Source organism: Temnothorax nylanderi, unplaced genomic scaffold (assembly GCF_030848795.1).
Source record: "Temnothorax nylanderi isolate EJ_2023f unplaced genomic scaffold, tnyl_v1.0 TNYL_tig0757_pilon, whole genome shotgun sequence".
NCBI lineage: Eukaryota > Metazoa > Arthropoda > Insecta > Hymenoptera > Formicidae > Temnothorax > Temnothorax nylanderi.
In genome coordinates this window covers 17591-43155 of record NW_027249819.1, presented here as the reverse complement: position 1 = coordinate 43155, position 25565 = coordinate 17591, and the positions used below count along the sequence as shown (strand labels likewise).

The window sequence follows — 25565 nt, the reverse complement described above, 5'->3', positions numbered from 1 at the left end:
AATTTGACTGCAAAGAGAATGTACCGGCAAATACTACCGCCTATTGCCTCATCTTGCATGATCGTGTAATCGAATACTGTCCATTGTCGAACGTAGTGCGCAAAATCATGTAAATTGCAATATCAGCGGGTATTGCGATATAAGAAGCACTGATGTACCGCGATAAGATACAGATTGCTCCGTCGTTTCGTCATGATCGTACCAACGTTTGTCGATCTGCAAGGCTTCACCGTCGGGATGAAATTTGTCGTAAAGGAGGTGGCGGTTCTGAGAAACGGGACCGTTTTGGCACATTACATTTTTACATGTCCCATGCCATGGAGTCTCCTCACGAAATCCGACAAATCATGCGCTTCTTGGTTGATTGCAAATCACCATGGACTACGATGGGAGGATGGAAACGTGCCATACAGCATGGCGAAACATTTAATTACATCGGCCGTGCTTGGAGAGGGTGACGAGACGTCGACTCTTGTGTACGTCAAGGGATGCCAGAAACGAGAATGGCTGGTGGATTTACTTGAGAATAAAGCTAGAAAAAATCTAAACATTGAGACTTTGGATGCCGATTACGAAGATATCGAATCTTTAAATAATCTAGATGTTACTAATACTATAAGATGTGAAAAACATGTTAAGAATTGCGCATTACAAAATGTATTAAAAATATGTAACTGGTGGTCGCGACACCAGAAAAAATTATGATTTTTTTAAAAATAAACTATATATGTATATATAAAATGTTTTATTTCCTTTTCCCACATAGTTTGTAATATAATATAGATGTTTTAGTTGTTTAAAAGCTATTCAAAAGCTGTTTTAGCTGTTCAAAAGCTGTTTTTAGTTGTTTGATAGTTGTTTTTAGTTGTTTTTAAAGATGTTTTTTGTTGTTTTTAGTTGTTTTTAGTTGTTTCTAAAGATGTTTTTTGTTGTTTTTAGTTGTTTTTAGTTGTTTTTAAAGATGTTTTTTGTTGTTTTTAGTTGTTTTTAGTTGTTTTAGTTGTTTCTAAAGATGTTTTTAGTTGTTTTTAGTTGTTTTTAGCTGTTTTTAGTTGTTTGATAGTTGTTTTTAGTTGTTTTAAAGATGTTTTTTGTTGTTTTTAGTTGTTTTTAGTTGTTTCTAAAGATGTTTTTAGTTGTTTGATAGTTGTTTGATAGATGTTTTTAAAGCTGTTTTAGTTGTTTTTAGTTGTTTGATAGTTGTTTTTAGTTGTTTTTAAAGATGTTTTTTGTTGTTTTTAGTTGTTTCTAAAGATGTTTTTAGTTGTTTTTAGTTGTTTTTTAGCTGTTTTTAAAGTTGTTTGATAGCTGTTTTTAAAGTTGTTTTTAAAGATGTTTTAAAGAAGTTTGATAGCGGTTCAATAGCAGTTATACAGATTAAACCATTGAAAGTTAATGTTGCGATATCGTTTTCATGAACATACGTGTCTCGCGGTGACTTCATTGCACACGTGCAAAACTGTACATCGTAGATTTTTCGCAAGGCGCATCCGTACGGATGCTGAGATCATTGTGAAATTAGATATGTTAAACAAACGATGTGACAATAGTGAGATATAGAAGGATGAATTTGAGGGTACGCTCAGTAGTCGTGGACCGAAAGTCGCGAGTACAACACATAACATGAGCGACGAGTACATAAAATTGTGCAAACCGGTGCTCAATAGTAAATTCAAAATAGTGAAAATCAGCGAACCGCGGATGAGAAATTGTAGCAGATTGTACTTGTCGGACGTCGACGTAGCGCGATATTTGATCCGTCGCGAATTGGGGATCGCCGATCTTCGATCGAACCGGGAGTTTCTCAACAGCGAATTTGATTGGAAAAGAAACTTCGGATATTTTCCAAAGTTTATATTTTAGCGCGTGAGTGGAACAGAGTGTATATAAAATGGATTTCGAAGAATTGCAGTTTGAAGGGGAAGAAAGAATGGAAGTTGAAGCAAACGATGAAGAAATGGACGTTGAAGTGAATGAAGAGGAAGAAATGGATGATGATGATGATGCAATATTGTCAGACGATTCATGTTATGACAGCGAAAGGTCTGATACGGAAGAAATTTTCAGAGTTTTAAACCAAGCTGAAGTGAATACGTTGAATCCTTTGAAAAAGATGTGTTGCACATACTTTTATTTCACTTCCGGGCACGCAAAGTTTTGTGTATCATGTATGGTGAGAATAAGCGGACTGTTCTCAATGTTGTACGCTGAGCGAAAACATGACACCCGTCTTTATGTACTCATGGACGGTCTCTTCTGTTCATCATGTGGAGATCCATTATATCTAATTATGCCATGTAATCTGTGTCCTGTGTGCACATGTCATTTGTGAAAGACATAGCCTGCAGTATTTTTAACTATTTTAGTGAAGCTTGTTTTATTAACCTTGATAGCTGTCTTTTTTCTCGCGAGGATTATTTTTGCATAACATAATACGCCGCAGATAAATCACGCGCATCCTCGCTTCTCATCTTATTCGATAGCGGTTCAGAGTATCCACCTGCGACTGCATGATGCAAAGGTAAGTAGAAGATTATTTTTCATGATAGCTAGTTTTGATAATATAATATGTCACAGATAAATCACGTACAACCCTCTCTCTTCATTTTTCAATGCCCTATAAATTGAGCTCGGGCTAGAGCGCGGTCAGTATAACGAACATCTTTAGCGACGATCGACAGCTATCAGATTCCGCGTGAATTTTTGATTGAGTGCGTGTGTGACAATGGAGTACATTGAAATATTTTTTCCAAGGAACATCTTGGTACGAAGTGCGACAAAAGTGTAGTGACATACATTATAGAGTTTTTAATGTTTTTTCTTTTTTGTTTAGTGGATGTGGCCGCGATGGGTGCGGCGCATTTTAAGGATCGAGGTGCAGATGGAGGACTTGTGGGTGCGGATCCGCATCCCCCGAGATTGCGTGGGTATAATTTTTTCCTTTGTGCGTGCGTGCGCATGTTTTAAGAAAAAGTAATATTTTTAATGTTTATCTTACAGCTGCGTATGGACTACCATATCCCAGGATTTATTAATATTGATTACTGGCGGTGGATGCGAGAGGAGAGACGTATAAACAGAGAACTGCAGGACTATCAATTCGATTCGTACTCGTTGCGAAGACTCTTCGGGGAGGATATAGAGGAGGAGGAGGAGGAATACTGGTAAGACAATCGCTTTTTTTAATAAAAAATATTGAATCCTTATCTTAATCGTGTTATTGCATTTATGTGTTTCAGGTGAAGAAAATTTGCCGCAAAATATCTTCAGAAATTTGCATGATAAATGTACTTTATAAGTAATCATGATAGTTGTAAAGTCATAATAGTAACGTTGACTTATTATTTGTTACAGCTAATGATTTTGCGTTCGATAAAACTATAATTTTTGCAAGTTTCTTTGATAGTTACTATAATGAAGAAAGACGTACATAAATGTTATAAAATTTTATTTTAGTGCTATTATTGTATGCTTTGATAGGAATACTTTGAGAAATAAATGTATATTAAAATGCCTATCACTGTATCTAAAATTATCTTTCCTTCTGTCTACCGTTCCCTTGTCCACCGTCAGCGGTTTAGAATTACAGAGCGGTAACTCTCGATAAGAATGTGCGTGCCGCACTCGTCGCGCGATCATTAAACGTTTTCTCATCTGTCTCGTATAAATTATTAAATATTCTTCCTCTTATTTCCAATAAATAAATCACTTAAAATAATATAAAAATGATCTAACTATAATGGGTGACGGGAGCGAGAAGACGCGCGCGAACGGGAACGAGAGAGAGACCGCGAGCGATGGAGAGAGAGAGACCGCGACCGTGAAGACGCGCGAGAATGGGGGACGGGGGCGCGAAAGAACATCTACGAGGGGGAGATAACGCGAACGAGAAGACGTCGCGCGGACCAACGCGGTCGTTGCACGCGGACCTCGCGGCGCGGCGAAAACGCGGACCCCCTCTCCCGCGGCGCGGCAAAAACGCGGTACCCCCGCGAAATCCGATACCCGTGTGTAACCCGATACCCCCGCGGCGCCCCGAAAACGGTTCACGATAACGAGATCCTGTCGATTATCACACACACACACACACACACACACACACACACACGCGCGCATGCACGCACACAGAGTAATTTAGAACTAACATAGTTTACCTACTACGACGAGATCGAAAGCGCGGGGAAGAGAAGAGGTAGAGGAGGAAGGAGAGCCGTTCTCAGCAACGCCAACGTCAGGTTCCTACGATCGCTGGGTCTCGCCGTGAGAAACGCGTCGCCACCGCGTCGTTTCCACATCGAAAGAAAAGGCCATGGCAGTAGGTATAGAAGGCCGCTTCCACCCCGGGGGCAATGAGGGGGGGTGAGGGGAGGGGGGGGGGTATCGGGTTACGCGGGGGGGTGAGGGGGAGGGGGAGTTGGCGGGGTATCGGGTTACACAAGGGTATCGGATTTCGCGGGGGTGAGGGGGAGGGGGGGGGGTGGAGGGGTATCGGATTACGGGAGGGTGAGGGGGAGGGGGGTATCGGGTTACACAAGGGTATCGGATTACGAGGGGGTGAGGGGGAGGGGGGTGACCTTGGCATACCACAGGGATGACTCACCGGGATGACTCACCGGGGGATGACTCACCGGGATGACTCACCGGGATGACTCACCGGGGGATGACTCACCGGGATGACTCACCCGCGTTCGCGTTCGAGTTCGCGGTCGCGCCGCGGGTCCGCGCGGGTGGTCCGCGCCGCGCCGCGCGGGGGGGGGGTGTCCGCGCCGCGCCGCGGGGGTTCCGCGCCGCGCCGCGGGCCCGCGCGGGGGGTCGGCGTCGCGCCGCGCCGCGTCGTGCCGCGGGTCCGCGCGGGGGGGGGGGTCCGCGTCGCGCCGCGGGTCCGCGAGGGGGGGTCGGCGTCGCGCCGCGGGTCCGCGCGAGGGTCCGCGGTCGCACCGCGTATGTATCTAGCTTCTATCAGCATTGTAGATAGCAAATCATATATTTACACGCCGCGGGAAATCCTACCTTAGCAGGGCGGTGAATCTCTACAAACTCGCTACGCGGTTCGCGTAGACAATCAGCGCCTCGTCCACGAGGAGAGATCGGTCCCCCGTCAGGCGGAAGAGGTCTTCCCGCGCGCGGCCAGGCGCGGATATCGTGCTGAAAAACGGAAGCCGGGGCGCGGGAGGAGCGCCTTCAAACGTCTCTATAGCGTCTTCAAACTGGGGAGCATCAGGTCCCCCCAAAATTTCACTATCTTCTATGTCTTTAGGTATAAAAGGTTCGCGCGGAGACATCACAGAACACGTCCGAACACGCGTTCGTACACAAAAAAACTCGTAAAAAACACGTGAACCACTTTGCGCTGACTCGATGCGACTGAATTCAATGACGGTTGCAGAACGGAGAAGTCGCCAGAGAAAAAAATATAATGGGCGGTGTATAAAACTGATAGCAATACGTCTCGCATTACACCTGCGAGCGTAGACGTCCGCTGGAGCATCGACGCCTCGCTTCTATGTTATGATATGCGATATTTGATTGTAAAATTCAAGCAGCCGGAGTTTTGGCGGACGTCGCATATACGACTCGAATAGAAATGCGCGCGAAGGAATTATAGTATGATTTATACTTAAAAAACAATCTATCTACGCAGTACGTAAAAGACAAAGGAAGAAATGACGTCATCGGGACGATGATCTACCCGATAACGCGTCGAACCTGTCGGAACATGTTCGTCGTAAACAACATTTTTCTAGAAAAAGGAAGTGTTATCGCGCTATTTTTTTACAACGCAGTACGCGAGACAAAGGAAAAGATCTTTCAAAAATCAGTTGGAGTGAGAGAGAGAGCAAAGGGTATATAACGAGGGATGAAGCGCGTCGAGCCGCAGTAGTGAGATTTGAGAGCTATACATCGATCGAAAAGTAACGCGGTTTCTTCGTTATTGTATGGTTGAACATTATCATGTGCAAGTGCTCTGTAAAAGAGATTCTTTTATCGCTCAGTCGCAAAGATGTTCGTCCTGCTGTCAAGACCGTCGGACATTCGCGATTTTAGCGCCGAACAGCTGCAATTCGTGCCGAAAGCCGTTCTGTTGCAAATGTGCGGCGATCACATCCACTACGTGTGGGACAAACTTCCGGAGCACATAAAGGTGGATTTGGAGGTTCAGACCTATCGTCGCTGTGACGAACATTGGAATCAACCGTGGCAGGAAACGCACATTGACGGTCCCGCTCCAATGATTAAGGATTGCGGCGAATGTCAGCGAAAATAAAAACATTAGCTTTTTCGCGACGTGAACATTTTTTAATAACAGTGAACAAGAAGAAACGGTGCTTATATTTGTGTGAAATAGATCAAACATGGATCAAGTTTACATTGTAAACGGGGACAATTGAAATGGAAGAAATAATGAATAAAATGACTATGTATGCGTCCGATTCCGATTCCGATGACTCGCTGCAAAACAGAGCGACTCCATCACCGAACTTATATGGTGATATGGCGGGGGAGCGGAATCGCTGGAGTCAGGAGATGAAGGAGGACGCTCGCTGGAATCTGACGACGTACTCTCTGCGAAGGGCGATCGGAAATCCATGTGTGCGGGAAGAACTGTGGATACGAACAATAATAGCTTTCGGTAATAGATCGGAACGGTATATGAGTGGAGTTGCGATGAAAATTCCAAAGAGATTCCGTTACATGAGCGCTGAAGACGAAGAGGTGTTTCGCGATAAACTTTGGAATCGGTGGGATAGAGTTAAATTCGAAGTACCTAGGAACAGTGAAGGTGATTACGCCGTATGGTCGGAATACTATCGCTTGAATACTCTACAAGCACGAGCTGCATTGCGCGAAATGAATGAAGATTCGAGCGAACAACTCGAAGAGAAAGAACAATAATGATGATAGCGAGTTTGAACTGAGTTTGTGCGAAATAGATCAAACATGGATCAATTCGAGCAAACCGAACGCGATCTATTGGAGCTGTCCGACCAAGTCGCTACCTTGGGTGAATATTTTACATGGGCGCTGCAATGCACGGAATTCGTCGAGCAGCTCGAAGAAGGTTGTCGTGCCAAACGTCCGCGGCTCTCAATCGGGCAGAGGCAAAAGTTGGTTGCCAGAATCGCGCGACTCGAGGGTGCGAAGACGCGATTGGAAAGACAATTTATCCGTAGCGGTGGTGATTATGCGAATGCCGGTAACAGTGGCGACACGCGCGCGACAGAACTCGTATGGCGAGAAATCGACGCCGCGTTCGAATCGCGGATAATGACTGGTGCGGTAATTAATACAGACCATGTAGAACCGCGGCAGTTTTTGGAAGACGCCTGCAGCGTAGTGTGCAAGCGAGTGCGAGACATTATAAGAAAACATAACTGTGTCAAAGTGAACACCTTGTTCAACGGAGAGTTTGTGGCGGGCGATAAACGTGCCAATAAGAGTTTTAATACAAATAACAAAGAACTCTGTCGTACATCGCACTTGCGCGAGTGGTACGAGCGGCACGTTATCGAGCCCACATTAGCGAAACTCGAGGAGTTCCAGGAACGCGACAGTGGGTGGGCGTTGACGCGAATCCTCAATTTGACGGTGAACGTCAACAGATACAATCCTTTGCGCGCGGGGTGTCACTTGAAATTGCCTCAAGACATTAAAACGAAGAATGCGGTAATCAATGTACTGTCTATGGACAATGCGTGTTTTGCGTGGTCAGTGGTAGCCGCCTTGCATCCAGCCGAAAGACATTCAGAACGGAAATCATCATACCCGCATTATTCAACGGTATTGAATGTACGAGACATTGAGTTTCCAATGACGTTGAGTCAAATTAAAAAGTTCGAACGGCTCAACAATATATCCGTCAATGTCTATACCATCGAGGGACAGAAGACGTCAACCGTTCTTCCAATACGGCTTACCGACCGCACGAGTGATAAACATGTGAATCTGCTGTACGTGCAGGATCCACGAGACAACAATGTTGGACATTTTGCGTGGATTAAGCATCTATCCCGCCTCGTGAGCTCACAAATTAACAAACATAGACACACAAAGTACATTTGTGATCGGTAAGTGTCTATACTTTTTTAAATAATATATAGAATATTTTGTATATAAAAAAATTTATAATATTTGTGTTTCTTTTTTGCAGATGTCTTCACTATTTTAGTTTGAGCGACAAGTTGCAGTCTTACACTGTGGACTGCCGAGAGGTAAACAAATGCGCAATCCGACTGCCGAGCGAGGACAACAAGTGGCTGAGCTTCAAGAACCACGGCAGGAAAGAGCGACTTCCCTTCGTGGTATATGCCGATCTGGAGTGCGTGCTGCAGAAGACACAACCGGAGACGGAACACGCGTCATACGTCTATCAACATCATCGGGTATGTAGTATAGCATACTACATACAGTGCTCGTACGACAAAACGTTATCAGCGTATCGATTTCGTCGCGATAATGACTGCGTCGCGTGGTTCGTCGAGGAACTCAAAGGATTGGCGCATCGCGTAAAGAATATCTTGTCAGACAATGTATGCATGGTAGACCTAACGCGAGAGGAGTGGGAGACATTTCGCAGCGCGACGCAATGTCACATATGTGAAAAACCGTTCGCGCCGGATGATAATCGTGTACGCGATCATTGCCACCTGACCGGGCGTTACAGAGGTCCGGCACACTCGACGTGCAATCTGAATTATAAGGATTCTCACTTCATCCCAGTAATATTCCACAATCTGTCGGGCTATGACGCACACTTTATTATCAAGGAGATAGCTGCCGCGTTCGAAGGCTCGATCGATGTACTGCCTATAACAAAGGAAAAGTACATCTCATTCACGAAGCATGTGAAAGACACAGCGGAAAGATCAGATTCGCGCAGCGACATAAAATTAAGATTTATCGACTCGTATAAATTTCTGAGCGCGAGTCTCGCAAAATTGGCATCCTTCCTCGACAAGGATAAATTAAAAATTATACGTTCCAAATTTTCCGCGTTATCCGACGACGATTTCAAATTATTGACGCGAAAAGGTGTCTTTCCATACGAATACGTGGACAGCGTCGAAAAGCTGGAGGATACGTGTTTACCGCCGCGCGATTCATTTTACAGTTCCTTGACCGGTGAAACCGTATCCGAGAGCGATTACGCGCACGCCGTCAACGTCTGGCAGCGGTTCACCATTCGAACGCTCGGTGACTACAGCGATTTATATCTCAAAACCGATGTCTTGCTGTTGGCCGATATCTTTGAAAATTTTCGCGATAGCTGCGTCGCGAGTTATGGACTCGATCCCGCGTATTATTATACTCTACCAGGTTTTACGTGGGATGCTATGTTGAAGCATACGCGTATCAATTTCGAATTGCTCACCGACATTGACATGGTCATGTTTATCGAACGCGGTATACGCGGCGGTTTGAGTCAATGTTCAAACAGATACGCGCTGGCCAACAACAAGTACATGCAGTCGTACGATTCATCGAAACCGTCATCGTATCTAATGTACTTCGATGTCAACAATTTGTACGGCTGGGCGATGTGTCAACCATTGCCCTACGCGGAGTTTCGATGGGTCGAAGACGTGTCGAATTTCGACTATAACGCGATCGCTTTGGATTCGCCTACGGGCTATATTCTCGAGGTCGACCTAGAGTATCCGCAGGATAAACACAACGCGCACACTGACCTACCGTTCTGTCCAACGCGCGATAAACCGCCCGGCAAACGGCAGGACAAACTTCTCGCCACGGTGAACGATAAGGAGCGTTACGTTATTCATTATCGCAATCTACAGCAGTGCACGCGCCACGGTCTTCGCGTCACAAAAATACATCGCGTATTACAATTCGTTCAATCTGCGTGGCTCCGCGCTTACATCGAACTCAATACAGAATTTAGAACACAGGCCAAAAATAAGTTCGAAAAAAATTTATATAAATTAATGAATAACGCAGTTTTCGGGAAAACGATGGAGAATGTACGCAATCACGTCGATGTAAAGTTACTGACGAAGTGGGACGGACGATACGGCGCGGAGGCAATGATCGCGCGACCGAATTTCCACAGCAGGAGCGTGTTTTCGGAAAATCTGGTAGCCGTCGAAATGCGCAAACTCGAGGTGAAATTCGACAAACCGATCTACGTCGGCATGTGCATCCTCGACTTGTCGAAGGTATGCCTATACGAATTTCACCACGAGTACATGTCTCCCCTGTACCGCGACTCGTGTAGAATCATGTATACCGACACGGACAGTTTGATTTATCATATCGAGTGCGACGACGCGTACGAGACGATGAAACGTGATATAGCCAGGTTCGACACGAGTGATTACGCGGTAGATAACGCTTACGGTATACCTCTCGTGAATAAAAAAGTGCCGGGCCTGATGAAGGACGAAAACAACGGCGCGATCATGACCGAATTCGTTGGACTTAGGGCGAAAATGTATGCCTTGCGAGTCGATGGCAAAAAAGATTGTAAAAAAGCTAAAGGTGTCAAAAGCAACGTTATCGCGCGCACCATTACGTTCGACGACTACACGCGGTGTCTGAACGATGAGATCGAAATGACTCGACCGCAGTCGTGCATACGATCGAAAATGCACGAAGTGTACACTATCAGTGAGACGAAAATCGCTCTGAGTCCTTACGACGATAAGCGATATATCGTGCCGGATTCGACAGATACATTGCCTTGGGGACATTATCGCATACCTTTATATGATAAGGAACAGTGAAGATTCATGTATGTATGTATATATGTATGTATAATATGTATGTATGTATGTATGTATGTATGTATGTATGTATGTATGTATGTATGTATGTATGTATGTATGTAATGTATGCAATATATGTAATAAAATGTATGTACGTATATACATATGAATATATGTATGTAATGTACGTAGTAGTAGTATAACACAACATATGTATGTAACGTAATATAATATGTAATGTAATGTAATGTAATGTAATGTAATGTAATGTAATGTAATGTAATGTACTAGTATGAATGTATGTATGTATATATGTATGTACGTATATGTATAATGGAAGGAATATTAATCACGTATATATTTTATATTTTATATTATAAAACATTTATTCAATAAAAAAATTTTTATACAATATTAATCACATATATTTTTATATTTTATATTATAAACATTTATTCAATAAAAAATTTTTTTATATAATATTTCCATTTATTACTTCCCTAAACATTTTGTTCCTAAAGTACGGCATGTCATCGTGCGTGAACGTTATCTTCCTGCTTGCACAGACGTATTCGGCGAACATGCAAGAGAATACACCACAATCGCTGCCGTTCGTCTGTTGCGGAATATTCTTGGCGGAATAAAATATCCAATCACTCATATCATAAGGTTGTTTCTTTTTGTCAAGACTCTCATCTTGTAAATATAGTTTTAGCGCAGCCAGACATTTCGGATTATCACTGCCCATACTGTCGTAATAAACAATTGTTTTATCGCGGAAATCTACTATTGACATACACCAGTGCACATTCAAATGTATTGGGATAATAATGAGATCTTGCGCAAAGATGTCCACCTTCTTGGTCCATCGCTTCAGAGACGAGTGACCGCTCGACAGAAGTTTTGGGTAAAAGAACGTGTTCATCGCATGTACTTTCGGATATTTGTTCGAAGATGTACCTCTGGCGATCAGTAGATTCATATAAAAGTTAATCACTTCGTCGTTGAGCCAATTTAAATCGACCAGCGTGTGAAGATCCTTTTGCGTGAGCTTCAGACCGAAGCCTTCCACCACCATCTCCATACTGCGATTTTGTCAAAAACCTTTGACAAAAAATATGTCATAAAAATTATACCACATCACATTCCAATAATTTTAAATAATAATAATTTGCAAATTTACCAGATGAACTGTTGCACAGATGAATCGCTGCACCATAGATTGTTAACTGTTTCGATCGCTCCGCACAGATTTTAACTGTTTCGATCACTGTACACAGATTTTAAATGTCTCAATCAATGCACAGATGTATCACCGAGGTGTTTAAGCTCTCAAATCATACTACTGTAGCTTGATGCATCCCTCGTTATATACCCTTTGCTCTCTCTCTCGCTCCAACTGAATCTTGAAAGATCATTTTTTTCTTTGTTTTGCATTTCTTCCTTTGTCTCGCGTACTGCGTCGTAAAAAATAGTGTGAAATAGATACGTATACGTAATAACAGCCCCCTTCTTCAAGAAAAATATTTGTTTATAGCGCCACGAAACCCGCAATAGTAGATAACATATTATATTAGAAAGGATATTAATAAAGATATCGTATATGTATTTCAAACATTTTATATGTATTTCAAACATTTATATGTTGCATACGTCGTTACATATTTTTATATATTGGATATTTTGTATTTAATATTTTTTACATAGTTTATTTTTCATATGTTTTAAAAAAATACAATCTGTACGAATTAAATAACATTATTCTTGTGTATCCAAGAGTTGTGCGATCCATCGAATCCCAGCCATTTCACGTAAACCTCGTCACCCTTCCTGCGCAGTACTTTCTCCACGAGATACACGTCAGGATACGTCGCGCGATGCAACTCATATTCGTAGAACGCTCCAGCGACGGATTTTCCACGATAGTCCTCGAGTAGATAGGTTACGGGATTGGTATGCTGCACTTTAACGATCTTAAACACCTCGGTGGTCCAATTCGGCGTGTAACCCTTCTCGAAAATCGTCTTGTATTTGCTGACGCGTACCGAGTCGCCCGTTTTGAACTTTGCCGGGCCCGCGATCTTTATCGCGCTGTACACCGTAGCCAAGAGTCTTTCGGCGATCGCGGGGGTAACGTCGACGGGTCGCATGCCGATCGTTCGATGCTTGCGCGCGTTGTAATCCGACACGAGTCGCGGCAAGGCGTCGACCCACTTGTAATTTCCATTGAGCGTAAACATCTTCCACATATTGTTTTTTAACGTGCGATTGAATCGCTCGACGACCGATGCCTTCATCACCGAATACGTGGAATAATGATTGATGCCGTGTTTTCTCACGAGACGTTGCACGTCGGTGTTGTAAAATTCCTTCCCCATGTCGGTTTGTAGATTACTAGGGCACCTCCCGCTATCTCGAATTATCTCAGCGATAGCGTCAGCTGTCTCGCTGCCGCCTTTACCCTTGAGCGGCACGGCCCACGCGTACTTGCTCAACACATCGATGACGGTGAGTATGTAGTGGTGGCCTCCGTTGAAACGCGAGTACGGACGCATCTCGACGATATCAGCCTGCCACAGATCGTCGTATCCTCGCACTATGACGTGTCTGCGGGGAAAATTTCTTCTCGCCGGTGCGTGCAATTCGTCCACCAGCCGTCGCTTTTCGATATTTTTATCCACATCGGTCGATTTTAACGGTCTCATGGTCGGTTAACGTTTCGTTGGTTGTTCGTCGTCGTTCTTTAACTGTACGTAGCCGTTTCTGTTTATGTTTCTGCGTCGTTCGTCGCTGTTTCTGAACCGCTCAGATACGATTTCGAGCCGTTCCTGAACCGTTTGACGGCCGTCCGACAACCGTTCCTGAATCGTTCGTTGTCGTTCGTCGTCGTCAGTTAACCGTTGTTTATCATTCATCGTCGTCGTCGTCGTCGTCGACGTTCTTTAGCCGTTTGTAGCCTTTTCTGTCACCGCGTAGTTCGCACCTGTTTCTGAACCGCTCGTAATCGTTTCTGAGCTGTTTTTGAACCGTTCTTGAACCGTCCGACAACCGTTCTTGAACCGTAAGACAGCCGTCCGACAACCGTTCTCGAGTCGTTCGTTGCTGTTCGTCACCGTCGTTAATTAACCGTTGCCTCTCTTCACTCGTCGCCGTTCGATAGTCGTTTCTGCTGAACCGTTTCTTGTCACTCATTGTCGTTCGCGAGTCGTTTCCAATCTAACGATATTCGCACGCCGAAGCGCGTTTACCGCAGTCTGTAACGCTCGCACGTCCTTCTCGAACGCGGTAAGCTTCTCGTCTGACTCTTTCCGTTGATCTCGCAAACTTTTAACGCACTGATCCACGTATAGTTTGTTAACAGCGTCACCGTCAGTCTCAGGTTGCGCTACGCGACGAATCTTGCACGACCTTGCGTCAAAGTCCGTGGCGATGCGACACAGAGCGTTGTCGCGCACGAAATTTCTCACTAATCCGCTCCACCGATGGTACGAATTGGCATTCGTCGCGTCTTCGCTCCGCTCGAACAATCCGAATTTATTGATTGGCATTTCAACACCGATTGAACGGATCGCTGTCGCGCCGTTTAATTTATAATAAGCCCAGCCTCGCGAAGTTCCTCGATGATTGACGTGATCTCGTTGTCGTGGGCATTGTTGCCAGCTTGACGCGATGCGTCGAGCAATCGCAGACGATCCACCAGCTCGTTGGGGTCGTCCCAGTGCACGTAGTCGATCTTATTGTCGGTTAGCGTCATCGCGCGAGGCGCGAATACGCCCTTTCCGGATTTTTTCGTCTTGGATTCGGTCGATATCAACGGTGAGATTACAAATAGATACTTGTATCCCCTGTTACCCTTTACTCGCTCGCGAGGATCGTGCTTGTATTTATGAGCACTCGTCGCCAACAGTATGCTCCTGTACTTTTCCCTATCGGCCTCCGTGTAGAGTTTATCAACGGGTATTTTTTTGAAGATTAAGTCGTAAATACCGGGTGTACCGGCGTATCGTACGTCGCCGATATGAATGTTATCCGCTTTGTCCACGTAAAAACGTTTATTACCGAGCATCAATTCATTCTTGTCGAGATAAACGCCGTACACGTCGTCTATCGTTGGATCGGCGCCCAAAACAGACGAGATATACACTCGGCTCAGTAGACCGAAGCGATCTTCCAACGTTTCTATAAACAATTCTCGCCCCTCCGACGTTTGCAACTGCTTTTGAACGGTCGTCCCGATCGAGTCATCCGTGGTTTCGAAAACATACTCGTTTTCGAGAAATTCGGGACTTGTACGTTGCACGGTTCGCGTCGGTGTAGAGGTTATCGGTGTAGAGGTTATTGGTAGTACTATCGAGCGTTTCGATTGATTAGATTTACGCGGTGTCGACGATGAGAGATCCGACCAGGAGTCTAATCGTTCCCTCTTTATCTTCGGTGTAGCATCCTCCTCCTCCTCACCAGCGACGCTTTCCGGCTTCTCCTTCTTCACCGCGGTCAAGCTCGAGTTGTCGACGATCTTTTTCAGCGGCCCGATGAGAGGTTTAAAGTGCGTGTCCAACTCAATGTCCTTCTCGACCTTACCGGTCTTCAAAGTGCGAAGTTTCTTACGAATCGAATTACTCGTTTTCGCAATATCTTTCACGATCTTCTCGCGTTCGCGAATCGTCTCGCTCCCGTCGATCGCAGCCATCGCGGGGAAAAAAAAAAACAAAGCAGAGCGTCGATCTCTCTCTCTGTAACGCTAACGTTTCACCTTCGACGACGTATCGGCGACGACTGACCGCTTTTGCGGTATCGCGAACACGTTAAACCCTTTCTGTATCGGCCGTTCGAAAGCGCGCTGTCCTTATCTATCACTACGAATCCGTACTTGCATTGCCAACAATCGTGGCACAACGAGCAAAATTCATCGTACGACATGTCGGTATTTACGTGATCGTTGTACACGTGTTTCAAATTAGTACCATCCTGTTTGAATAGGATCAGCAGATTCGCGTTGTCGCGTATCAGATGTTTAGGTATTCTCGCGTACGTCTGACAGAGATAAAAGCAGTCGACGCTCGAGTGCCTGCCCATTGAGAAATACTCTCTCACAGTGTCTTGCTTATCGCACGCCACGTCGTCGAAGACGAATATCGAGTTTGGGCACGCGTCGCTCGGTGGAATGACGTCACTGTTATTGGAGAAGGTGTAGTAGCCGATTTCGTCGATCGATGTCAATAAATTCTCCAGATATCGGTATTTCGGTTGTCGCAGCGATTTCGAGTACACGTACACATTCTCGAAACGTACACCGTGCGGACTTTCCAGTAAACTTATCAGAACGTTGGTTTTACCGCAATTCGAGGGACCGCAAATGATCGCGCGTATAGTAGTCGGCAGCATCGTACCGTGTCTGCGCTTCTCCGCGTTGCCCTCCATCGGTCGTGATCTGTCGTCGCAATTCGTCACGCGAATCGTCAACGGTTGTCGCACAAATCTCATTTTTTCCTCACACTTTGTACGACTGAATTGAACTTTCTCGTTTGAACGTCTATTTATAGATGCGCGGCACCGCGAATCGCTCAGTCGCACAGATGTTCGTCCTGCTGTCGAGACCTTCGAGCATTCGCGATTTTAGCGCCGAATGCGGCAAATGTCAATGAAAACAAAAAAAACAGGTGGAGGTCTGTTTAATCGCGCGATTGGTGCACTTCCGTTCGAATTGCACATTCCCGGCTACCAGTTTTGCGGTCCGGGTACTCGTTTGCAAGAACGATTGGCTAGAGGTGATCCGGGTGTAAATCCATTGGACGCGGCGTGTCGCGAGCACGACATAGACTATTCGCGTAGCAAAGAGCTCACCGAGAGACACGTGGCTGACAAGATACTCGCCGAGAGAGCGCTGGGACGCGTCATCGCGAGAGATTCGACTCTCGGAGAGAGGGCTGCTGCTACAGCCGTCTGGGCGGCTATGAAAGGCTAAGACGAAGCTCGGAATGGGTTTGAAAACACGAAAACACGAACGAGGAAAAGGTCGACGAAGAAACGGATACTTCCGACAGCGAATCGAGGTGGCGTATTGCCGATTCTACCGTTGTTGGAAGTTCTCGGTTCTCTGGCCGGCGGAGCGGCCTGGAATTACAACGGCGATGAACGCTAGCAAAGCCGCGCGGCGTCAGCTGGAAGAGACGCAACGTCACAATCGCGCCATGGAAGGTCGCGGACTTTATCTCGCTCCATACAAATATGGACAAGGACTGTATCTCGGCCCGCACAAACGCGGGCGAGGAGTAGCGTTGAAGATTAGAAAGAAAAAAAAAAACGTCAAAAAGACGTTAAATATGCCCACGGGTATTACGACTAACGTACAATTGAGTCGACTGGCAAGGCGAATGCGCGTACCGTTCTTCAGAGGTGTTTTCATGCGTGATTCGTTACCGATCGTCGATGGCGTACGTCGAAACGAGAGCGGTATCGTGAATTTGGACGATGCAGCGGGCCCCGGCACCATTGGGTAGCGTACGCCAAGAGGGGAGATCGAGTCGTATATTTCGACAGTTTCGGCAATCTTCGGCCACCGAAAAAACTGGTGCGATATTTCGGACCGAGCGTGACGAAGATCGAGTACAATCACACGTCTTATCAGCGATACGATCAGAGCATCTGTGGACAATTGTGCTTGCAATTTCTCCGGACAATCGACGACGATCGACGCTAATTTAAAACCTGACGACGCGCCTTGCGGAGACTCAGTGTTCGTCGAACAGCTCCCGTCGACATGTCTATAACGTTCACGCTGACCGGGAAGAGCAGCATCCTCGCGGAGCACTATTTTCCCGCCGTGGATCTGAGCGACAGTGACTACGAGCTCGGTCTAACGTGTTTTGAGACTTATCATACGATTCCGAACGTGAATTCTTTGAATAATAAATTTTATTTTGACGAGGATGACACGGAAATTACGATTCCCGAGGGATCGTACGAGATACGGGCCATACACGAGTTTTTGAAACGTGAAATTTCACGGAAACGTCCGCGACGCGTGGTTCGTTCCAACGACGACGACGATCGTATGTCGGTCGCGAATATCGCGCGAGAGGAAACCGTTCGCGCGAACGGCTACGAAGACGAGGTCGCGGAGTACCCGATAGTGCTCCGCGCAAATTACAATACGATGAAAAGAGAGATCAAGTGCGCATTCAGAGTGAACTTTAACAAACCGAACAACGTCGGATCGCTACTGGGATTCTCGTCGACGCGTGTATTGCAGCCGGGACAGTGGCATGAATCGGACGCACCGATTAATATTATCAACGTAAACATTATCCGCGTGGAGTGTAACGTGACCGCGGGTGCGTACAGCAACGGTAAACGCGTTCATACGATACACGAGTTTTCACCGAGCGTACCACCGGGATATAAAATATCGGAAACGCCGGCGCAGATCATTTATCTGCCGATCATCGCGCGGAGCGTTACTGATCTAACGATACGCGTCGCTGATCAAGACGGACGATTGCTCGATTTTCGCGGAGAAGAGATCACCGTCAGATTGCACGTACGACGGCGAGAGCGATAACGCACCGTGTATGCGTGAGCGTGAGTGTGCGCGCGACATATGAGATGCTAGTGTTGAACGACTCGGAGCACGCGACAGATAACAACAATAATATCTTTACGGTTGCGCCGATCGACGATATCGTCAAGTCGACATTCGGTGATGTTAAACAAGCGACGAGAAAGAAGCTCAACGCGTTAAACGTTAAATTTTTACAATCTCTGGGATTCGCGGTGCGAAACATCTGAACGATACTGAAATTCTCAACATCGGAGGCGAGCCGGTCTTCGACGATCGCATCGTCAAGATCGAGACTCACACGTACAACCCGTACGCCAACACAACGTTTGACTATAGCGACGAGATACGAATACCTATACAACAGCAGGATCTGTATACGTTGCCGTGCGAAAGTTTTCTCTACGTCGAAGGAACATTGGCGGTGACCAGAGCAGCCGGCCAAGTCGATAACGTGGTACTGGGGACTAATTGCGTTGCATTCATGTTCGACGAGATTCGATACGAGCTCGACGGTATGGAGATTGATCGCTGCAGAAACGTAGGAATAACCAGCACGCTCAAGAACTACGTTACGGTATCGTCCGACAGAAGCGTGATCCTGAGAAACGCTGGCTGGGAGCCACAGAATAACCCGAATGGATATTTCAATTTCTGCGTACCGCTCAACACGTTACTGGGATTTTGCGAGGATTACAAACGCGTGGTGATCAATGCTCGTCACGAATTGATCTTGATACGATCGCGCAACGACAACAATTCCCTGGTGGGAAGTCTCGCGTTGGAGCCCACCATCAAAATACATAAGATACAATGGCGAATGCCTCACGTGGTATTGAACGAGATCAACAAGCTGTCGATGTTGCGCACCTTGGAAAACGGACGATATCTAAGTATGGGTTTCCGTTCGTGGGATCTGTACGAGTATCCCCTGTTGCAGAACACGACCAAGCACTCGTGGGCCATTAAGACCGCGACTCAGCTCGAGAAACCGCGATACGTCGTCTTCGCTCTGCAGACGGGTCGGAAGAACGTCATGTCCGCCGACACAAGTCGATTCGACGATTGCAACTTGACCAACGTAAAACTCTATCTAAACTCAGAAGTTTATCCGTATGACGACTTGAATTTGGATTTTGGTAAACCCAGATGGGCGATTCTGTACGATATGTACGCGCGTTTCTGCTAGGGCTACTACGGATACGAATATCTCGAGCCGAGTCTCACCGTTTCGACTTTTCTACGTAACGGCCCGTTTGTGATCATCGATTGCTCTCGCCAAAACGAATCCGTCAAAAACGCCACCGTGGATGTCAGAATAGAATTCGATTGCATGGAGAACGTACCGCCGAATACCTCCGCTTACTGTCTCATCATACACGACCGCGTGATTGAGTACAACCCGTTGACGAACGTGGTGCGCAAAATAGTCTGAGCGTTCGCGGCAACGTCGACGTGAATATTTTCTCTCTCTCTCTCTCTCTCTCTCTCTCTCTTTCCATCAGTCTTCGATACAATTATTGAGGGGGGCAAGGGAGGGGGAAGTATAAATCAGAGTGTCGCGAGACGGTTTGCAGAGTTGCGCGTCATTCCTCTCGATTGACGCATTGACGAGAGAGAGATAAAGAAATCTCGTCATGTCCGTACCAACATTCGTGGACCTGCAAGGATTCCTCGTCGGGATGAAATTTGTCGTGAAGGAGGTGGCGGTGCTGAGAAAAGGCTGCGTTCTGTCGCATCACATCTTTAATTACCCCATGCCGTGGAATCTCCTCACAAAATCCGATAAATCGTGCGCTACCTGGTTGATTCGCAATCACCATGGATTACGATGGGAAGACGGAAACGTGCCGTACAGCATGGTGAAACGCCTGATTACATCGGCCGTGCTTGGTGTAGAAGAAGAAGACGATGATGAGAAAGAAGACGATGACGACGACGACGAGATGCCGACTCTCGTGTATCGTCAAGGGATGTCAGAAACGAGAATGGCTGGTGGATCCTGCTGGAGAATTATGCGCGAAAAAACCTAATCGTCGAGACTCTGGATGCGCATTACGAAGATATCGAATCTTTGAATAAACTAGATGACACCAATACTATGCGATGCGGAAAACATGAAAAGAATTGCGCGTTACAAAATGTAATAAAACTATTTAACTGGTGGTCGCGCGCGACGCCATAAGAACTTGCGATCTTTTTTTAAAAATAAATTATATATAACTTTTTATAATGTTTTTATTTCTTACCTCCCCCTCCCCCATTATCACCGTTAGAGTAGGCTTTACTTCCCCCTCTCCTAATAAAAAAAATCCACTGCGCAGTTCTATATATAAACATTAATTCCCCCTCTCCCTTTCCCCCACCACATCATTACTTTTGGAATTGTTGCGTATACTAGATTAATTTTACACGATCAGTCTTGTCGCGATCGCTTGTACTGACGGTCAACTTCTCAGAGCCTAGAGAGCGAAAATGTTCTCCTTTGAAGGATGCAGCAGCAGCAGCAGCAACAGCAACAACGGTGCAAAACGCGCGAATGCCGTGAATTATTACGTGCCGATTCACGACGTTGAAACTCAAACGTATGAGGCCAGATGTAATAGGTAAGTTTCTTTTAAGAAAAAAAATAGAGCCTCTCCCAGTTTTTATATCTTTGCAAATTGTATTACTTACGAAAATAAACTAATTTCATTTCTTTTATACAGCATTTCGCGGGAACGTCGCGCGGTACGCATACTCGGCAGACGATACGCGCTGACAGCTACGGGATATAAATTCCTCGAAATTGGTATCAACGTGAGCCCACCGAGCTACGTGGAGATCGCAGTGGGAGATCATCGAGGAAAGGAACTGCTGTTGTCTCTCGAAAACGTGGAAGGCACTCTACGAGCAACGGCGAAACATTCAGAATTTCTTTGGCAACGACTACAAAGATGTCCATAGTTTTATAAATGTTGGACCGCTAACGGTGAGAGTTTGTACGTCGGTTAATAACGTCAAACTCATACGTCTTGAATCTGCAAACGTACGCTTGATGATGACCGAATCGACGTTGCGTCGTATGTTCGATCTCGATCGTGCATCGAGGCGAGATTCGATCGTTTGGTCAGAATACTTGCGACGGTCGATGCAAAGTTTGCGCAGTTCCTCCGATATCGCGTCCACCGTGACGGATCCCAAGGAAGCGTCGAATGTAATATACCTAGCGATGCGTTCAATACGAATCAGCTCATCGATTGTGAGCTCGCAGCTTTAAGTTTTTTAGTACGTAAGATATATCATGTAAAAGAAGAGTTAAATAAACAGGCTTTTTTTACACCTAAATGAATGATGTAATTTCTTTGCATGTATGTCCATCCCTACCTAATTTTATCATCGTCCCGATGACGTCATTTCTTCCTTGTCTTTTACGAACTGCGTAGATTTGTCTTTTACGTACTGCGTAGATATATTGTTTAGTCTACGCGATAACACCCCCTCTTTTCCCAGAAAAATGTTGTTTACGACGAACATGTTCGACAGGTTCGACGACGTTATCGGGTCGATCATCGGCCCGATGACGTCATATCTCCTTTGTCTTTTACGTACTGCGTAGATTGTTTTACGTACTGCATAGATTGTTTTCGTACTGCGTAGATAGATTGTTTAGTCTACGCGATAACACCCCCCTTTTCCCAGAAAAATGTTGTTTACGACGAACATGTTGTCTCTTCTCGCTCCGAAATTCTAGCGAAAGATCTTTTCCTTTGTCTCGCGTACTGCGTTGGATAGCGCGAAATTGTTAGTCTACCGCGATAACACCCCCTTTCCCATAAAATGTTGTTTACGACGAACATGTTCCGACAGTTCGACGCGTTATGGGTCGATCATCGTCCTATGACGTCATTTCTTTTTGTCTTTTAGTACTGCGTAGTTGTTTAACGTACTGCGTGTGATGCCTAGTCTACGCGATAACCCCCCCGTTTAAAAGTGTTGTTTACGACGAACACGTTCCGACAGGTTCGACGCGGTCATCGACGGACTCGCTGCTCCGCCTGGCGAATCGAGTTAGTCTTCCATTGTGCGCCGCCTAACGGCGTTGTATGCGAAATCACCCCCTCGAACACCCCCCCTGTAACGTACCCGCGCGCGACGCCGACCCCCCGCGCGGACCGCGGCGCGACGCCGACCCGCGGCACGGCGCGGCGCGACGCCGACCCCCCCCCCCGCGCGGACCCGCGGCGCGGCGCGGCGCGAACCCGCGGCGCGGGAGTCATCCGGTAAACGCAAGGTTATGCGTTATGCAAAAAATCCGCTGAGGTCATCCCGGATTGAGTCATCCCGGATATGAGTCATCCCGGTGAGTCATCCCGGTGGTATGCCAAGTCACCCCCCTCCCCCTCACCCCCTCGTAATCCGATACCCTTGTGTACCCCGATACCCCCCTCCCCCCTCACCCCCTCGTAATCCGAAACCCCCCCCCCTCCCCCTCACCCCCTCGTATCCGATACCCCCCCCCTCCCCTCACCCCCTCGTAATCCGATCCCCTGTGTAACCCGATACCCGCCCCCCCCTCCCCCTCACCCCCGCGTAACCGATACCCCCCCCCTACCCCCCCCCCTCCCCCCCTCGTGAATCCGATACCCCTGTGTAACCCGATACCCCGCCCCTCTTTTCCCCCCCATTTTCCAAACCCGTAACGAACCCCCTCCCATCACCCCCCCCGGACGCTCCCGAGGCCAAGCGGCGAGATACGTTTGCCCACATTTTAAACGCTAGCATATAACGTTAGGAAGCCCGCGAACGGGCTTGCCGCGGCAACCGTCTCGACGCGCCGAGCGATGCCGACCGCGACCGAAGACCGCCGAACGCGATCGCGGCGTCGGGACGCCGTATTTTCCGACGTCCCGCCGCACCATCCCGGCGCTCGCGATCGCCGTCGCTACCCCCCCACTGCGTAACGCCGCCGCGCCGGTATAAAAGACGAGCGTTTTTAACGCTAAATGCGATTTTCCGATCACCGCTCCGACCGACCGCACCGATCCTGAATCCCGCATCTTTCTAGCAGTCAGAACGAGGGTAGAGCGCCTCCGGCATTCTCTGTCTTCGCCGAGCGATTCTCGAGAGACGACAAGCTTTCTTCCACACCGCGCCCGCACGTCAGAACGAGGGTAGAGCGCCTCCGGCATTCTCTGTCTTCACCGAGTGATTCTCGATCGACGGCCGGCTTTCTTCCACCGCCCCCCGCGAGTCAGAACGAAGGTAGAGCGCCCCCGGCATTCTCTGTCTTCGCCGAGCGATTCTCGTCAGACGACCGGCGCTCCTACACCCCGCGCCCGCTAGTCAGGACGAAGGTAGAGAGCCTCTGGCATACTCTATCTTCCCCGAGCGCTTCTCGGTGCCCGACCGGCGTCCTTGCGCACGAAGTATCCGAACGAGGGCAGAGCGCTTCTCTGCCTCCACCGAGCGCTTCTCACCGGATACGCCTGCCACCGAACGCACCGAATTGCAGCAATCTCGCCGCCGTACCCCGCCCGTGCGCCCCGCGCCTTACCTCGCGCCACCCGTCACACGCCGATCGCCCTTCACGATCACCACCCGCGTGCACTCCCGCGCGCACCGCGTGCACCCCGACTCTGCGTCCTGCGCTCACCGCGCCGTTGTGCATACCGCGACTGTTACACTGTGCGCTCACTCCGCTGTAAATATCGCGACCGTCCATTATATAATAAATTCTGTCACGTTAGTTGTTAACCACGATACACTTCATTTTGCCAAACCTCACCGCGCGTCCGCTCCTCCGCACCTCCTTCGAACCCAGCCCAGCCGCGAGCTAGATCCGCGTTTCGAACGAAGGTTGTTTTAAACCAGAAAAGGTAAATATGATTACAGCTTAATGCGTTCGCATCTGGATAAAAATATTAGAAACTATATAATTGAACATTTCCCTCAAGATTCACATAGTCTTTCAACAAAGTGCCGCCACTAGCAGTGGTGAAAGATAGAGAAGCTAAAGCAGCTTATATACGTGCAAAACGTCAATGTAAAGAAACTATAAGAAAAGATTTGTGATATTGATTATCTTGAAAAGAAATTAAGTGATAATCAGTTAGATTTTGAAGAAACTATAAAAGTAACATTAAATAAGTGTAATGAGGAAGCTTATGATTATCAACATAACACATTATATAATATGAATACTAAGAACTGCAAAACTAATTATGAGAAAAATATTGTTTGCCTTTACAGCGAAGAAAATACTAACTGTAAAATTAATAGTGAGAGTGATACTGTCTGCAAAATTAGTAATGAGAAAAATACCGTTTGCCTCAACAACGAAGATAATATTATGCGCGTTAAAAGCTGTTATTCATATGAAAAAAGTGCACAAGAAAAAAATATTACTAAAAATAAAGAACATGAGAATAAGTTGGAAAAACGTCGCGCGACTAAGAGGAAATCTTACATGAGACATTTGGAAAATAATCGCGCTAAAAAACGATGCCGATATCAACAAAACTTAGAAATTAATCGTGCTAAAGATCGACATCAATATAAGAAGAACCGTGTAAAACGACGTGCACAAAAACGTATACGTTATGCTCTAAATATAGAGCGCGAACGACATAGACAACAAGTTTTAGATCCTGATCGCAAATGGCTTTATAACAGGCGATATTATCAAAAGAAGATGATAAAATCTACAATAAAAAATCGTGATGTTGCTAAAAATATTACTAGAAAATATGCAAAGTTTTGGTCACGAAATTATATAATAAAATTTCGCCCTGTGGCAATTGAAGATATTGAAAAGAAACTTGATATTAGAAATCATATTGAAAGACGATTAGAAGCCGAAAGAATCGTACGTTGGTGTATGCATATTCGAGGCAGTTTTGTCCGCAATATCTATAAAATATTAGCTTTACTTAAAAATAAATCAGAAGCGTGTTTGACTCTTGCCGAAGAATGCTCTACAATTGACGATAAAATACGTGCATTATGTGGCATATCGCGACATACGGCTTCGTCTGAAAATTATTTTATCGACACATATCGTAACATTACTTCGTCACAACCTTTGGTAATGAACGTAAAAGGTCAAACTATGAATGTATTACCTTTGCAGCAGGCACAAGCAAAAAAATCATGGGAATGTAATACCTTGTGTGAAATTGATGATCCGTTTTTAATCGATCATTATGAAAAATTTCTTCAAACGATAAGTACATGTACTTTAAAAAAAATACCAAAATTGTTAGAAAAGATTCATACATGTACAATAAAAAATTCAAATAAAAAGG

The 25565-nt window shown here is 46.2% G+C and overlaps 3 protein-coding genes across 3 annotated transcripts; all 3 read left to right on the top strand.

Annotated features, from left to right (window-relative positions):
- Nucleotides 1-6939: 6939 nt before the first annotated feature.
- On the top strand, nt 6940-9911 carry LOC139785223 (uncharacterized; the record flags this gene model as incomplete). Its single annotated transcript, XM_071724392.1, has 2 exons — nt 6940-8066; nt 8150-9911. Coding segments are annotated over exons 1-2 (2889 nt in total), but the record flags the coding sequence as incomplete, so codon positions are not given.
- A 17-nt stretch (nt 9912-9928) lies between these two features.
- On the top strand, nt 9929-10741 carry LOC139785221 (uncharacterized). Its single transcript, XM_071724390.1, has one exon. It carries the CDS (start codon nt 9942-9944, stop codon nt 10737-10739), a length of 798 nt encoding a protein of 265 aa, XP_071580491.1. The 5' UTR covers nt 9929-9941; the 3' UTR covers nt 10740-10741.
- An 8022-nt stretch (nt 10742-18763) lies between these two features.
- Nucleotides 18764-19468, top strand: LOC139785222 (uncharacterized). The gene has a single exon (XM_071724391.1). It carries the CDS (start codon nt 18764-18766, stop codon nt 19466-19468), a length of 705 nt encoding a protein of 234 aa, XP_071580492.1.
- Nucleotides 19469-25565: the final 6097 nt, after the last annotated feature.

Bases quoted from the DNA above. Each gene is read 5' to 3' on its own strand.
- LOC139785221 (XM_071724390.1), top strand. From the start codon at position 9,942: ATGAATAACGCAGTTTTCGGGAAAACGATGGAGAATGTACGCAATCAC.
- LOC139785222 (XM_071724391.1), top strand. From the start codon at position 18,764: ATGTTCGACGAGATTCGATACGAGCTCGACGGTATGGAGATTGATCGC.